The sequence below is a fragment of the Somniosus microcephalus genome, unplaced genomic scaffold (genome assembly GCF_052327205.1).
Source record: "Somniosus microcephalus isolate GS21.2 unplaced genomic scaffold, FLI_Smic_1.0 scaffold1135, whole genome shotgun sequence".
Lineage (NCBI taxonomy): Eukaryota > Metazoa > Chordata > Chondrichthyes > Squaliformes > Somniosidae > Somniosus > Somniosus microcephalus.
In genome coordinates this window covers 31,036-45,914 of record NW_028226322.1, presented here as the reverse complement: position 1 = coordinate 45,914, position 14,879 = coordinate 31,036, and the positions used below count along the sequence as shown (strand labels likewise).

General features: G+C 47.5%; 1 protein-coding gene across 1 annotated transcript in view; it reads right to left on the bottom strand.

Moving 5' to 3' along the window:
- Window positions 1-8,706: 8,706 nt before the first annotated feature.
- The window catches only part of LOC147080799 (protein VAC14 homolog), a 30,050-nt gene continuing 23,877 nt past the window's right edge, over window positions 8,707-14,879 (bottom strand). The window contains exons 8-9 of the mRNA XM_085981088.1: window positions 10,614-10,748; window positions 8,707-8,898 (exon numbers count right to left, since the gene is read on the bottom strand). Of these exons, the coding sequence (XP_085837214.1) occupies window positions 8,741-8,898; window positions 10,614-10,748 (293 nt within the window). The 3' untranslated portion in view covers window positions 8,707-8,740. The remainder of the gene's footprint in view (window positions 8,899-10,613; window positions 10,749-14,879) is intronic.

The following is a 14,879-nucleotide window of genomic DNA, read 5'->3' as shown; positions in this document are numbered from 1 at the left end:
TTCTTGTCTAATACTAATATCTTTAAGTTCCTGAAAAAATTAGGAGTAGGTCCTCATGAAGTTGTTCCACAATACAGTCGTTCACTCCAGGTGCAGTCTATATCAGAACAGGCCCTCCTGAAGTAGTTCTATAATCATCAGCCACTCTTGGCACATTTACAGGTTGGGTTGAGGTTGCTTTTCCACATCTCAGACCCACTGCGAAGATGGACACGTCCATGTTTTAAAGTCACAAACTACAATTATCTTCACACTCCTGTGCAGTCCTATACGAGAAGAGGGCAAAGGTCTGGCCTGGGCAGTGCCACGCACCTTACAGCCACTTCTAATATGAACTGTTTCAACAGTGGATGATCACAACTAGGCCTGTGTGTTTCCACAAGCTGCATGTGTTAGGAGTCCCTGTGGATCCAGGGTGTCTGGGGAGGGATGTGGGGAAACATTATTAAATTGATCAATCCTTCCTAAAACCCGGGTAGAATTCTTTAAATATTTTTGATGAATTTCACAGGGTCCTCTTGAATCAGGGACGCCACACAACAAATTCAGCCCGTCAAAGACATAGTTATTGTAATCCTTCAGGGGAGCGCCATGGGCTTTGAAATACTTTCAATCTCTTCACCGTACAGAATTTTTTAATTTTTTTTTTTTTTTTTTTTAAAAACATAAAAAGAACTGCCCAAGGGAATGATGTCAAAATATCCCTGTCTGCTGACGACACACTGCTGTATGTAACCAACCCAACCAAACTCACTCCCGAGCATCTTTAAAGCATCAAAGAAATTGGGTGATACTCTGGCTGCAAACTCAATGACACTAAACCAGAAGGCACGTCCCTCACACAGGATGTCCCCAAACTAAGAGGGGAATCCCACACCCCTTTGCACGTTCAGGAGCTGGCTTCAGCTACCTTGCTACACACATCACACTGAAACTCGCCACTCCCCCTCCCCAACTTTAACAGCATGTAGTCCAGTCTAACAAGGTGCAACGGCCCACACCCATCACCCTGGAGTACAGTCAAAAGAAAGAACTTGCATTTTATATCGTGCCTTTCACGACCTCAGATCATCCCAAAGCGATTTACAGACAGACAATGAAGTACTTTCTGAAGTTTAGTCACTGTTGGACACAGCAAGGTCCCACAAACAACAAAGTGATAATGACCAGATCATCTGTTATAGTGATGTCAGTGGAGGGGTAAAGATTGGCCAGGACACCAGGAGAACTCTCGTGTTCTTCTTCAAAATAGTGCAGTGGGATCTTTTACATCCACCTGAGGGGGCAGACGGGGCCTCGATTTAACGTCTCATCCTAAAGACGGCACCTCTGACAGTGCAGCACTCACTCAGTACTGCACTGGAGTGTAAGAATCCATGTGCTGTTCGTGCAGCTGGTGATTCCAATTCATCCACAGAGTCCTGCCTCAGTTCTTCCTCTAATGTAAACCAGTTTCAGTGAAACACTCAAGGCTAGCCTCGGCACCAACAGGAGTCACGGGCTGTGGACAGTGCAAGCTTCTGACTGTCAGAACGGTCTCTACTGTAAATGTTACCAGTCAGTGCGGCCACAACGTGAAGACCACCAGTGGCAAGGCTGGGTCTGAAACACATCTGTCTCAAAAATACCGCAACCCAAAACTCTAAATCTGATCATTGTTTACTGAACTAACCCTCTGCAGCTCAACAAAAGTGCGATCTAACCAAGGTCCTATACAAGTTTAACATGAAGGAAGGCGTTGTCGATAGTGCTATCAAGCGGCACTTACTCACCAATAACCTGCTCAGTTTGGGTTCCGCCAGGACCACTCTGCTCCAGACCTCATTGCAGCCTAGGTCCAAACATGGACAAAAGAGCTAAATTCCAGCGGTGAGGTGAGAGTGACTGCCCTTGACATCAAGGCAGCATTTAACCGAGTAGGGCATCAAGGAGCCCTAGTAAAACTGAAGTCAATGGGAATCAGGGGGAAAACTCTCCACTGGCTGGAGTTATACCTAGCACAAAGGAAGATGGTTGTGGTGGTTGAAGGCCAATCATCACAGCCCTAGGACATCGCTGCAGGAGTTTCTCAGGGCAGTGTCCTACGCCCAACCATCTTAAGCTGCTTCATCAATGACCTTCTCTCCATCATAAGGTCAGAAGTGGGGATGTTCACTGATGATTGCACTGTGTTCAGTGCCATTCACAACTCCTCAGAAAATGAAGCAGTCCATATCCGCATGCAGCAAGACCTGGACAACATTCAGGCTTGGGCTGATAAGTGGCAATAACATTCGCACCAAACAAGTGCCAGGCAATAACCATCTCCAACAAGAGAGTCTAACCACTGCCCCTTGACATTCAACGGCATTACCATCGCTGAATCCCCCATCATCAACAACCTGGGGGGTCACCATTGACCAGAAACTTAACTGGACCAGCTACATAAATAATGTGGCTACAAGAGCAGGTCAGAGGCTGGGTATTCTGCAGCAAGTGTCTCACCTCCCGACTCCCCAAAGCCTTTCCACTATCTAGAAGGCACAAGTCAGGAGTGTGATGGAATACTCTCCACTTGCCTGGATGAGTGCAGCTTTAACAACACTCAAGAAGCTCGACACCATCCAGGACAAAGCAGCCCACTTGATCGCCACCCCATCCATCACCTTAAACATTCACTCCCTCCACCACCGGCGTACTGTGGCTGCAGTGTGTACCATCTACAAGATGCACTGCAGCAACTCGCCAAGGCTTCCTTGGGAGCACCTCCCAAACCCGTGACCTCTACCACCGAGAAGGACAAGGGCAGCAGGTGCATGGGAACACCACCACCTCCAAGTTCCCCTCCAAATCACACACCATCCTGACTATCGCCGTTCCTTCATCGTCGCTGAGTCAAAATCCTGGAACTCCCTCCCTAACAGCACTGTGGGAGTACCTTCACCACACGGACTGCAGCGGTTCAAGGCGGCGGCTCACCATTCTGAAGGGCAATTAGGGATGGGCAATAAATGCTGGCCTTGCCAGCGACGCCCACATCTCAGGAACGAATAAAAGAAACTTCCCTCCTTTTCAATTCTATTCCTCTAGAAGTGAACCCCAGTGCTTACATAGAATTAACAGCACAGAAACAGGCCATTCGGCCAACAGGTCAATGCTGGTGTTTATGCTTCACATGCACCTCCTCCCACTTTATTTACTTCATCTCACCCTACCAGCATACTGTTCTATTCCTTTCTCCCTCGTGTACTAATCTAGCTTCCCCTTAAATGTATCTATGCTATTCGCCACAACCACTCCATGTGATAGCGAGCTTCATATTATCACCATTCTTTGAGCAAAGAAGTTTCTCCTCAATTCCTTATTGGATTTATTAGTAACTAGCCGCTAGTTTTGGACACTGCCTAGGCAGCGGAGGGCACGGCCACCAATGGTTGAGCGATTATAATCAGGGATACTCAACAGGGCAGAATTTGAGGAGCGCAGATATCTCGGGGGGTTGTGGGGCTGGAGGAGATTACAGAGATAGGGAGAGGTGAGGCCATGGAGGGATTTGAAAACAAGGATGAGAATTTTGAAATTGAGGCGTTGCTTAACCAGGAGCCAATGCAGGTCAGCGAGCACAGGGGTGATGGGTGCAAGTTAGGATACAGGCAGCCGAGTTTTGGATCACCTCAAGTTTATGTAGGGTAGAATGTGGGAGGCCAGCAAGAGTGGAATAGTCAAGTCTAGAGGTAACAAAAGCATGGATGAGGGTTTCAGCAGATGAGTTGAGGCGGGACGGAGACGGGCAATGTTACAAAAGTGGAAATAGGCAGTCTTCATAATTCCACGGATATGTGGTCAGAAGCTCATTTCAGGGTCAAATACGACACCAAGGTTGCGAACAGTGTGGTTCAGCCTCAGACAGATGTTAGGGAGAGGGATGGAGTCAGTGGCTCGGGAACGGAGTTTGTGTCGGGGACCGAAGACAATGGCATCAGTCTTCCCAATATTTAATTGGAGAAAATTTCTGCTCATCCAGAACTGGATGTCGGACAAGCAGTCTGACAATTTAGAGACCATGGAGAGGTCGAGAGAGGTGGTGGTGAGGTAGAGCTGGGCGTCATCAGCGCACATGTGGAAACTGACACTGTGTTTTCGGATGATGTCGCCAAGGGGCAACATGTAGATGAGAAATAGGAGGGGGCCAAGGATAGATCCTTGGGGGACACCAGAGGTAACGATGCAGGAGCGGGAAGAGGAGCCGTTGTAGGTGATTTTCTGGCTACGATTAGATAGATAAGAACACCCAACTGCTCCCCGTTCCGAGACCAGCTAAACTCAGCACGGAGCAGGCATCAAACCCAGAATCTTCTGGTCTGCTTGGCTCAGTGCTACACCAGCTGCTCGGCACAGTGGCTACTGGCTTTGCTATTACATGGATACATGTAATGAATACATTTCACACATTGTGCACATCTGCTGTGGATGGAACCCTCTCCCAGGCTACAGAACTGAAACGCGAGACAAGGGATGAGATACAAGCACGCGAGGAAGTACCTTTAATATAAGTACAGCTTTATTTACATTCACTCAATCAGGAACAGGTTAATAATTTTCTCGCGCATAGTCAGGGAGATCAATGCTGCAAATGGAATCCTGTCACCAAGTGTCAGCATCAAGCAGACAGCAGAGCTCCCTCCCTCCGCACTCTCCCACTACTAGACCCGACCAGTGGCGTCCCCCTACTGTACAGATACGACACTTCCATTTCCCACACGGACCAACTTTAGAGCCTCCAAGTGAGACTATAACGTGCCAGCTTAAGGGGTGTTTCTGTGCTACAGGACATTCTCCACGAGCTAAACATTGCCCCAGACACGAGCCTCATTATTATAGCTGGGAGAAAGTGGTATCCATGGCCATCAGTCTGGACTGGGCATCAACCCAGGTCCCAGCTATCAACTCCCCAGATATTAAATATTTAAACCACCGATTCTCACACAGTTCACCCCCTCCACCCAATGAGTTTCTGTGAGCAAGAGAGAAAGGAAAACAGTGAGTGCACGAGAGGGAGGGACCGCGCGTGCAAGAAAGAGAATATGCAAGAAAGCACAGGAGCGCACGTGCACGAGAGAGAAGAACTTGCTTTTATTGGTTTTGAGCCCTTTAAGCCGACTTGACTTTTAAATTTTGTTGCAGACCGACCAAGGTGGGTGACGTGTTATTCATGCCTGCTCCAGGGAAGTCATCATTTAGCATCTTAACTATTAATTCATCCTCCCTTTCAACCCCTTAAGGGATCTCAATTATTCTGGAAATAGCAAGCATACACTTCAGTCATCACTGGGTAATGAGGGCTAGCTAGCAAAAACAAGAACACTTTCTTTAACAATAATGTACGTCAACTTCACAATCAACCTGGGTACCACACATCAGGAGAATGAAAAACGAGAAGTTGAGGTATGTAGTTAATAAATCTTTATCATTTCCCACCATTTATCTAGACTATGTAAAAAAAACACTGCCGATAACCCAAATCAAGTATTCGTTTCAAGGTTCACAGGTGAGCCTATAGTGCCACCTACTGGATGCAAGACTCTACTACGGCAATTTCCAATTTACATGTAACCACATAATCCACTGTGACCAGATCAAATTCAACAACTTGCACTTAAATAACACCTTTAACATAGAAAAACAGCCCAAGGCGCTTCACAGAAGGGTACTCAGAAATAAATGGACATGGAACCAAAGGTGGAGATATTAGGGGGGGTTGCCCAAAAGCGTGGTCGAAGAGGTAGATTTTAAGGACAGTCTTAAAAGGAGGAGGAGGTGGCGGTGGAGGGGCTTAGTCAGGGAATTGCAGAGTGTAGGGTCTGGGTGGTGAAAAGCATGGCCACCTTACTTGTTCGATGGACTCCACTATCTCAGGTAAATACTGAAAAAGCTCTTCGATTTGCAGAAACTGAAAATCCAAAACCAGTCTCTCGACTTTCAGACGTGGCCCTTCAAGGGGATCCGAGAGAGCTGGGCAAGCTTATCCATTTCCTAGCAGTCATCTGATCTTTGTGCTTTTCAGTATTTGATAACTTAGTGTTATTTCTATTGCTGTACACCAATAAAAAAATTCTGCATTGATAGCACCGTTTCAAACCGCTCATCCTTGTGTTGAAATCCCCCACGATCTCGCCCCTCCCCATCTCGGTAACCTCCTCCAGCACGACAACACCCCCCCCAACCCCAGAAAACTCTCCATTCAGCTGCCCCCTTGTGCATTTCCCCCTTGCACTTCAGCTACCTAGGCCCCACACTCCTCCCCTAAATCCCTCCCCTCCCACACCACCGTTAAGACCCACCTCTCTGAACAACCTCTCCGCTATCTGCCCTAACGTGCATCTTTTATACCCAAGGACTTACTGTTTTAGACACCTCTGCCCTTTCACTGCATTTATGCTTAACTCCTCTCCCATAGGATTGCGGTATTTCACTCCAGCTGCCTTGCTAATGCTATATTAGAGCATGTTTCTTTGTGCTCAAGGTAAAAATGGTCAGCTCAGAGTCAGAAATTTTCCAGGACTGAGGGTTAAGCCTAGTGAAGGAAAAAAGAGCTGCAGGTGCAATCTGTATAGAATACAGGAATCCCGCCCCAACCGCGGTTTTGCCATACGCAGATTTCAAGTATACACTGTTTCCTCTCTGCGACAATTTTGTCAACCGCGGCAGTGAATTTTGCGTATACGAGGTTTTTAATTTAGGATTAAGGTAAATAACATGATTTTATTGCTTTTATATTCTTTTTTAGTGTGTTATTTGAACATTTATACTGTATTTGCAAACCGCAGTTTTACTAACCACGGGGGTTTCCAGGGACGTATCCCCCGCAGTTGGGGGGGGGTTTACTGTATACCAAACACACGTCACAACCTAACCCATGGGTAAGGGAATCGCCCGAGGTGGTACTGGGCCATACAGATCTCAAGGAGCCAGGTTCCATCTTTGGTCTGTGTCAACTTATTTGATCTCAGCAGGTGCAGCAGTTGGGCACGAGGGAAGGAGAAACAGACAACACCAAGGTTCCTGATCAGTATCCATGATCCCTGCAGGATAGTCCACGTGTGCAAGGGTGAGGACCAGATCAGCCTCATGCCTTCCACAGTCAAAGAGCCTGCCAACAGTCTGAAAATAGCCACGTGAGGAGGGCTGGTGCCAGTGGAGCCGTAGCCAGCAAGGAACTAGTGCTTCCAGTGAAGAACAGAAGAAAATTGAAGCGAGAAAAGAAAGCAGAATGGAAAATGAATGTTAAGTACGCAACATTCACTGGTACACTACTGTCTAATATAATAGAATTATACAGCACAGGAGGCCGCCATTCGGCCCATCGTGCCTGTACCAGCTCTTTGAGAGCGCTATCCAATTAGTCCCACTCACCTGCTCTTTCCCCATAGCCCTGCAAATTTTTCCTTTTCAAGTGTTTATCCAATTCCCTTTTGAAAGTTACTGTTGAATCTGCTTTCACCACCCTTTCAGGAAATGCATTTCAGATCACAACAACTCACTGTGTAAAATTTCTGCTCCTCTCCCCTCTGGTTCTTTTGCCAATTACCTTAAATCTGTATCCTCTGGTTACCATTCCTCTTGCCAGCAGAAACAGTGTCTCCACATCTACTCTATATAAAAAAGCACTTCAGTTTTGAACACCTCTATTAAATCTCTCCTTAACCTTCTCTGCTCTAAAGAGAACAATGCCAGTTTCTCTAGTCTCTCCACATAACTGAAGTTCCTCAGCACTGGCACTTTGCATACAGTGAATTACATTGAAGTGCAGCCACTTATGTTGGCAAATGTGGCAACCCATTCACACACAAAGCAAGGGCACACAAAGAGAACGGAGATAAATGATTGGTTAATGTTATTTTTGCTAGTGACGGTTAAGGGATGAGCATTGGCCAGGCCACCAGGACAGATCCCTGGTCTTCAGAAAGTGCCAGGGGATCGTCCGCCTGCATCACCAGAACAGGCAGACACCGGGCCTCAGTTTAATATCTCATCCAAAGGAGAAAAATGGCATCAAAATGAAATGATGCTGATTAGCATAGACCGAAAGGGTCAAGGACAAAACAGGATCTGGCAGGAGCAGGGACACAATTCACAGGAAATCTCCCAGCACAAGGTGAAGCTCAGGGAGAGGAGACAGTATCTGGCCCTAATTAAATGGACAACGCATCAGCAATGAGGAATCTTCATATATGCGATAGAGTACAAGAGTTCCGCAGATAAATGGAGAGAGATCAAGACTAAACTGAAATTTAAAAGCAAGGCATGTGATACAAGTAGGGCTAACAGTACGAATTGTGTGTTCAAGCCCTGGAGTGATGCTTGAACCCACAACCTTCTGAATCAGAGGCGAGAGCGTTACCACTGAGCCAACCCGAGACCAACAAGAAATGGCCCCTGCGCCAGTTCGCCGGCAGCCCCTGGTGGAAAGCGCACGTGCGTGATGATTGGTTGATGACAGTCTCCCACTGGGCTGTGATGCACCTCATGGTAGCATGGTCATCCCACATTCACTGTCTCGATTCATAGAGGGGAGATGGCTGCCACAGCAAGATACAAGAGACTGGCAGCACTAGAGAAAGCACACGTCGACACACTATCATCAGCTGGCAGGGGCGGAGGTTGGAATTGTTGCCAAATGCATTTCAGACTCGAGTCCGGCTGAACTCTCATTCCAGTATGTACCAGTTTCTATATAAAGCACATTATCGGTACGCAGCGATTACTTACGGTCGGAGGAGTTCTTGCCGCTCGAGCAGGACTCATCGCCGGTGGCGTCCAGCTGCTGCAGCGTTATCTGTCGGATATGGTCACCGTCATCCTCGGGCAAGATCAGCTTCATCAGGGTCTGGTTACACACGTTCGCTACCTCTTTAATACCTGGACTTTGGGTTAAGGAGCTGGCACACCAAGAGCTGTAAATAAAGCAGGACAGGGATCTACAGCAAACAATACAACAGAGGACCGAGAGCAATCTGCCGTCCCTGATACAACACAGGCCCAAGAGCCACAGTTCCAGTTAACCTTCTGACCAAGATGTTGCTGGCAGGGATCTTGTCAAGAGCAGCACCACTGACAGCCAGGGGAAGTTGGATGAAGTTTCTCTTGTTGGAGAAGGTCACTGCCTGGCACTCATGTGGTAGGAATGTTATCTGCCACTTGTCTGCCCAAACCTGAATGTTGTCCAAGTACACAGCCCTGGGCTGTTTCTTTATCAGAACTGTGAGTTGAGCTGAACACTGTAGAATTGTCAGCAAACAGCCCCACTCATGACTGAGAGAGAAACGGTCGCTGATGAAGCAGCTGAAGATGGTTGGGCTGTGGATGCTACCTTGAGGAACTTCTTCAGTGATGTCTGGGTATTGCAATGATTAACTTCCAACAACCACAACCATCCTTCTGTGCATCTCAGCATTCAAGGCAGGGGCAGACACTGCAGACTCCCTCCATTACCATTTTGCTATCTCCCCCAGCTCGATATGGTTAGTATATTTCGGCAAAGCTACAGGGCTGGAGCATTATAGCAGATAAAAAAAACCTCAGGACCACTTTCCACAAGATAAACTACATTTACACCACAACAGTTAACACGGTTTGCTTCACTCACCTCAGTTTAATTGGCATCAAATTAATCATCAACTTTTAAGCCTCAGCAACCACAATAATTAGAGTTTGAAAACGGACACAATATAGTAGATGTTGGAACAAAGTTACTGCTAATATTTAGCTGCACAAGAGTCTGCAAGGCACACACCTGCTAAGACCTTGCTTCACCTGTTCATTTTACTGCAACTGAATGTGTCAGCCTCCGCTCTGCCACACAGTACCCATAACCCAAGGTTTCTGTTCCTCCACCCCACCCCCAACCCATACCCGACTCAGGCTATCGTTTCCAAGTGCTTCACCATCTTGTTCAGTTGCCTCGCGCAAGGTCTCCCCCCCAAACCCCCTCCCAGAAATGCTAAGCGCCCAACAATGCCAAAGGCCGACAAGCAAGGTCCTTGCAACTTAACTCTGCTCCACACGAGGAGATGCCCGACCTTCCAGACAGCACCAGCCAATGACGAAGGGGCCAAGAGCAGCATCAGCACAGGAAGGACTGTTGGTCTGTACCTAGTGCCACCATACCTCATGCCTAACACCACATGCTGTGCATAACTACACGACCAAGTGCACGCACAGTGATGTCACCACGGCGTGCAGCGCACAATTACGTGACCAAGTGCACACACAATTGGGAGATAGACTGAGGGAGGAAGGGATAATGGAGCAAAAGGCTCATGATTCTTAGTGTGTCAGCAGGAGGTAAAGGTGACTATATGACAATGTAAATGAGACAGAAGGAACTGCTTTTAAGGCAGTGAGAATTGTCCATGGGGGAATGGCATCAGATTTAGGGATTGTCTGACAAATACCACAATTGGTTTCTCTTTTTTGACCTGGTCTCCAAAGAGTAAAAGAATGTGTCTGCAGAAAGTCGCAAAAGTAGTACTACGGTAAAAACTGCACACTGTGCCTTCTCAATGAGTCTGTAACAGCCAAGGCTTGCAGTAGATAACCTGCACATTTAGTAGTTTGGCTGGTGAAAAGGATACTCTTCTTCCTGTCATCGTAGGAGAGGCAGGGTAGGACGGCCGTCAGGATTCCTGAAGAATAGGGCAGCATCACACGGCCCGCTAACTGGATGAACTCCCTCATCCACGTCATCGCAGTCAGCTGAATCAAATCATCTGTGGGAAGCAAAAAAACAAACAGGAGAGGCAGTGTGACCATGACTCATAGGCACTCTGACTCAACGAGAGACACAACAACCCGTGCAACTGAAAGCGGACATCTGCAGGACTTAGAAAGAGCACTGTGCAAAGTTTTGAGACTGAGAGAGTGTGTGCTTTTCCGATCTGGGTGAAAGTCAGTGCTGAGGAATGGAATACCCCACAATTCAGGAATAGCAGCAGTGTTGAGCACTCTCATGTCAGTTCGAGTAAAACTCCCTGTACTTGGCCAGCACTCAGAAGAGCACCAATTAACTGGCGATTTGAGCTTGGCTATTGGCGGATTAAAGGCCCAATGTTCCCAATTATTACATAAATGGGGTTTGAGGTCAACACTTCGATTCAAAATTCAAGTCAGAAGAACAGTATCCTTTATTTTCATTTCCTAAACCAGCCAAAACAAACTACAAGTCAGACTAAATTTGCATCAAAGTGTGAATAGTTTTATACACAGATTCAATGCCACAAGAAACTGGGCTGAGGCTACCCAACTCATTTCACATATACCCTTACAGCCAGTAGAGAGGGAAGACTTTCCTCCCAGAGATTGAGTAGAATGGGCCTAGAATGTTCCGGAGTTTAGAAGAATGAGAGGTGATCTCATTAAAACATATAGTATTCGGAGGGGGATTGACAAGGTAGATGCTGAGAGGTTGTTTCCCATGGCTGGAGTGTCTATAACTAGAGGTCATTGTCTCAGGATAAGTGGTCGGCCTTTTAAGACAGTGATGAGGAGGAAATTCTTCACTCAGGGTTGTGAATCTTTGGAATTCTCTGCCCCAAAGGGCTGAATCGTTGAGTATATTCAAAGCTGAGATCGATAGATTTCTGGACTCATGGGGAATCAAGGGAGATGGGGGGTCAGGTGGGAAAGTGGAGTTGAAGTCGAAGATCAACCACGATCTTATTGAATGGTGGAGCAGGCTCAAGGGGGCCCTATGGCCTACTCCAACTCCTAATTCCTGTGTTCTTATCAGTCAGGGCTGGATTAAAACTCAGGCCTCGAGGTGAAAGAACACTGTGTTTAATCCATTGCACCATTTAGCTCTACAGTCATTTCCATATTACACTGTCTACATTAATTTAGCACAAAATGCCATTATAAGAACCTACTGTTACCTTAACAGAAATATAACACTTACAATTTTTCTTAATCTTTTGAGTTAAAATTTTAGTACAGGTAGACTACCCTTTATCCGGACTTCCGAAAACCGAAACCCTCTAAAAACCGAAGGTTTTTTCGGTCAGCGTAAGTCCAGCGTAAGTCGTGCGCACGACCCCCCGCGGACCCCCGCCGGCCCCAACCCCCGCCGGCCCCCCCCCCCCGGCCCCGAGCCCCGCCGACTTACGCTGAAGCGTAAGTCGTGCGCACGACACCCCGCCGACCCCCCCCGGCCCCGACCCCAAGTTGGCGGGGGGGGGGGTCGGCGCCGGCGGGGAGGGGTCGGGTCCAGCGGAGGTCCGCGGGGGGGGGGTCGGGGCCGGCGGGGGGGTCGGGGCCGGCGGGGGGCAGCCGGCGGGGGTGTCGGCAGGGGGTCGTGCACACGACTCCCCCGCGCGGACCCCTGCCGACCCACCTTCCGAAATCCGAAATTCTCCGAAAACCGAAACACGGCTGGTCCCGAGGTTTTCGGATAAAGGATAGTCTACCTGTAGTAGGTTTTTGTGCAGCATTGCGATTACTGAACAGCCAGAGACACGAGAAAGGGATATTATTCCGAATTCAACTGCAGTCTTAACCCAAGACCCTATTTAGGCAACAATTGGGAACTCAGAATGATGAGAATGTGGAACTCGCTACCACAGGGAGTGGTTGAGGCGAATCGAATAGATGCATTTAAGGGGAAGCTAGATAAGCACATGAAGGAGAAGGGAATAGAAGGATATGTTGTTAGGGTTAGATGAAGTAAGGTGGGAGGAGGCTCATGTGGAGCAGAAACCAAATGGCCTGTTTCTGTTCTCTAAGTTCTATGTAACTCAGTTTGAGCCTCCAATCACCAGCTAAAAACTTGAGAATTTTCTACTTTAAATAGGTCTCATTCCAATTGCACCTTTCATTTCCACAGAGGCGGCAGTGGTGGGGGAGAAAGGGAGAGAGGATAGCTTAGGCTCTGGGACCAATCTATGGGAAATGCAGTACAACCATGCTGTGGATTGGCAGCTGCACAATCCATTTCACCCACCATAAAATTAATACCTGCGGGCGATGCGTTGGTGCAAGAGTTCATACCAGAAATCCCGCACACCAAATTCTTCATCCCAGCCACATCACATGCCTTCGGGATTAGGAGGAAAGAAAAAAAAAACGACCTGGACCCTCCACCCCTGCTGCTCTCAGATAGCTGGGAGCAGTACACGTGGAGACCAAGCAAGAGGTTGCCCACTCAGTAGTGCGGTGGTTAGGTTACTGGACTAGTGATCCAGAAGCTTCGACTAATAATTCAGAGAACAGGGGTTCAAATTTCACCACGACAGTTTGAGAGTTTAAATTCAGTTTCATAAATCTGGAAATAAAAAGCTGGCATCAGTAAAAGTGACCATGAAATGATTGTCGTAAAAACCCAAATGGTTTAGGGAAGGAAACCTGCCATCCTTACCCGGTCTGGTCTGTGTGTGATTCGAGTCCCATGCCATTAACAGCCCTCTGAAGTGGCCTAGCGAGCCGTTCAGCTGTACCATCTTCTCAGGGCAACTAGGGATGGGGAATAAATGTAGGCCTTGCCAGCAACGAATAAAAGAAAATTCTCTTGGGAAATAAAATGGGGAGGACAGTATAGTGTCCACATAGCCTCCGAGGTGTAGAGACAAGAAATGACCGTCGTGGAGCCCTCCCATCAAGGGCTAAATGTATAAATCCAGTAGCTTTAATCATGTTATTGAGCACCAATTCAAGTACTGAGCCAGATATGCAGCACAACAACTGGAAGAAAAAGTTCAATGAATAAAAATGCTCTCCTGCCTGTGCAGCATCTGATGAAAGCTCATTGACTGCATGCATAGTGGCAAATAGTGCAGTCTAGCTCAAATATAGCCCTTCATTTTCACCCCTTTCCTGAAGCAGTTGATCTCTTGCTGGGGCAGGCTCCATCAGAGCCAATCGCTCAACTAAATAGCCATTCCTTTATTCGCACGATAGCCTGCACTGTGAACACCTGCAAGCTTATCAACTGCAGGAGGCATCACAGCCAAATTCACTCCTGTCCATACCCAAACATCCAACGCAGGTAACCTGGGGCAATTTCCCCTGCCTAACCCAGGCCAAATGAAGGGCCCAGACTGAGGTTACCCAGCAGAGCAGAGTGAAGATCAGACCTGGATCCTTCCTGTATGCATTGGGTCAAACATATACAAACCCAAAACTGCACCTATAGGCAAATCGCACCTTTACTGTACATCTATGAGCTTATGGAATTATAATGGTTTCTATCCGAAGGCTAGTAGCCTTTTAGTTTTTTTAAATTATTTTTATGAACTACAGTAACTAATAAGGAATGTTAGCTCTGGAGAATGGAATGCTTTGCATGTCAGATACCCAGTGTCAGCAACAAGCACTCCCAGGTCCAATACAACACAGTTTGACATGGAGTAAAGCTCCTTTTAAATAGACCCAACAATATGCCTCAGCCCCACCCTCAGAAGAGCACTTCCTACTGCACCAATGTGACATTTCTCCCCACATTTCCTATGGCCTATTGGTGTGAGACTGAGAGGTTGTACTAAATTAAAGGTCATATGGACTAAGGTTTTGCTCACTTGGAACTGTGCTGGCACTAACCAAAATCATTTCACATTGGACCCTTGGAGCCGGTACAGAGATGAGAATGGATTTGGTCCCAAGTCCCAGAATGAAAGGCAAGTGTCCATCCAGTCCACGTAACATGCTCTTGCTTTACTGTGGTAATATCTGTTTGAGGTTTCCTCTGAATATACCAGGGCTCATGATAGAAAGAATAGGAGGGAAGCAGCTGTATCATATGGATAGGAGATGGGGAAAGGGGGTGAGGGGAGGAGGGGAAAAGGGGGGGGGGGAGGAGGGGAGGAGGAGGAGAAAGGGGGGGGGAGGGGAAAGCGGGGAAGGGGGGAGGAGAA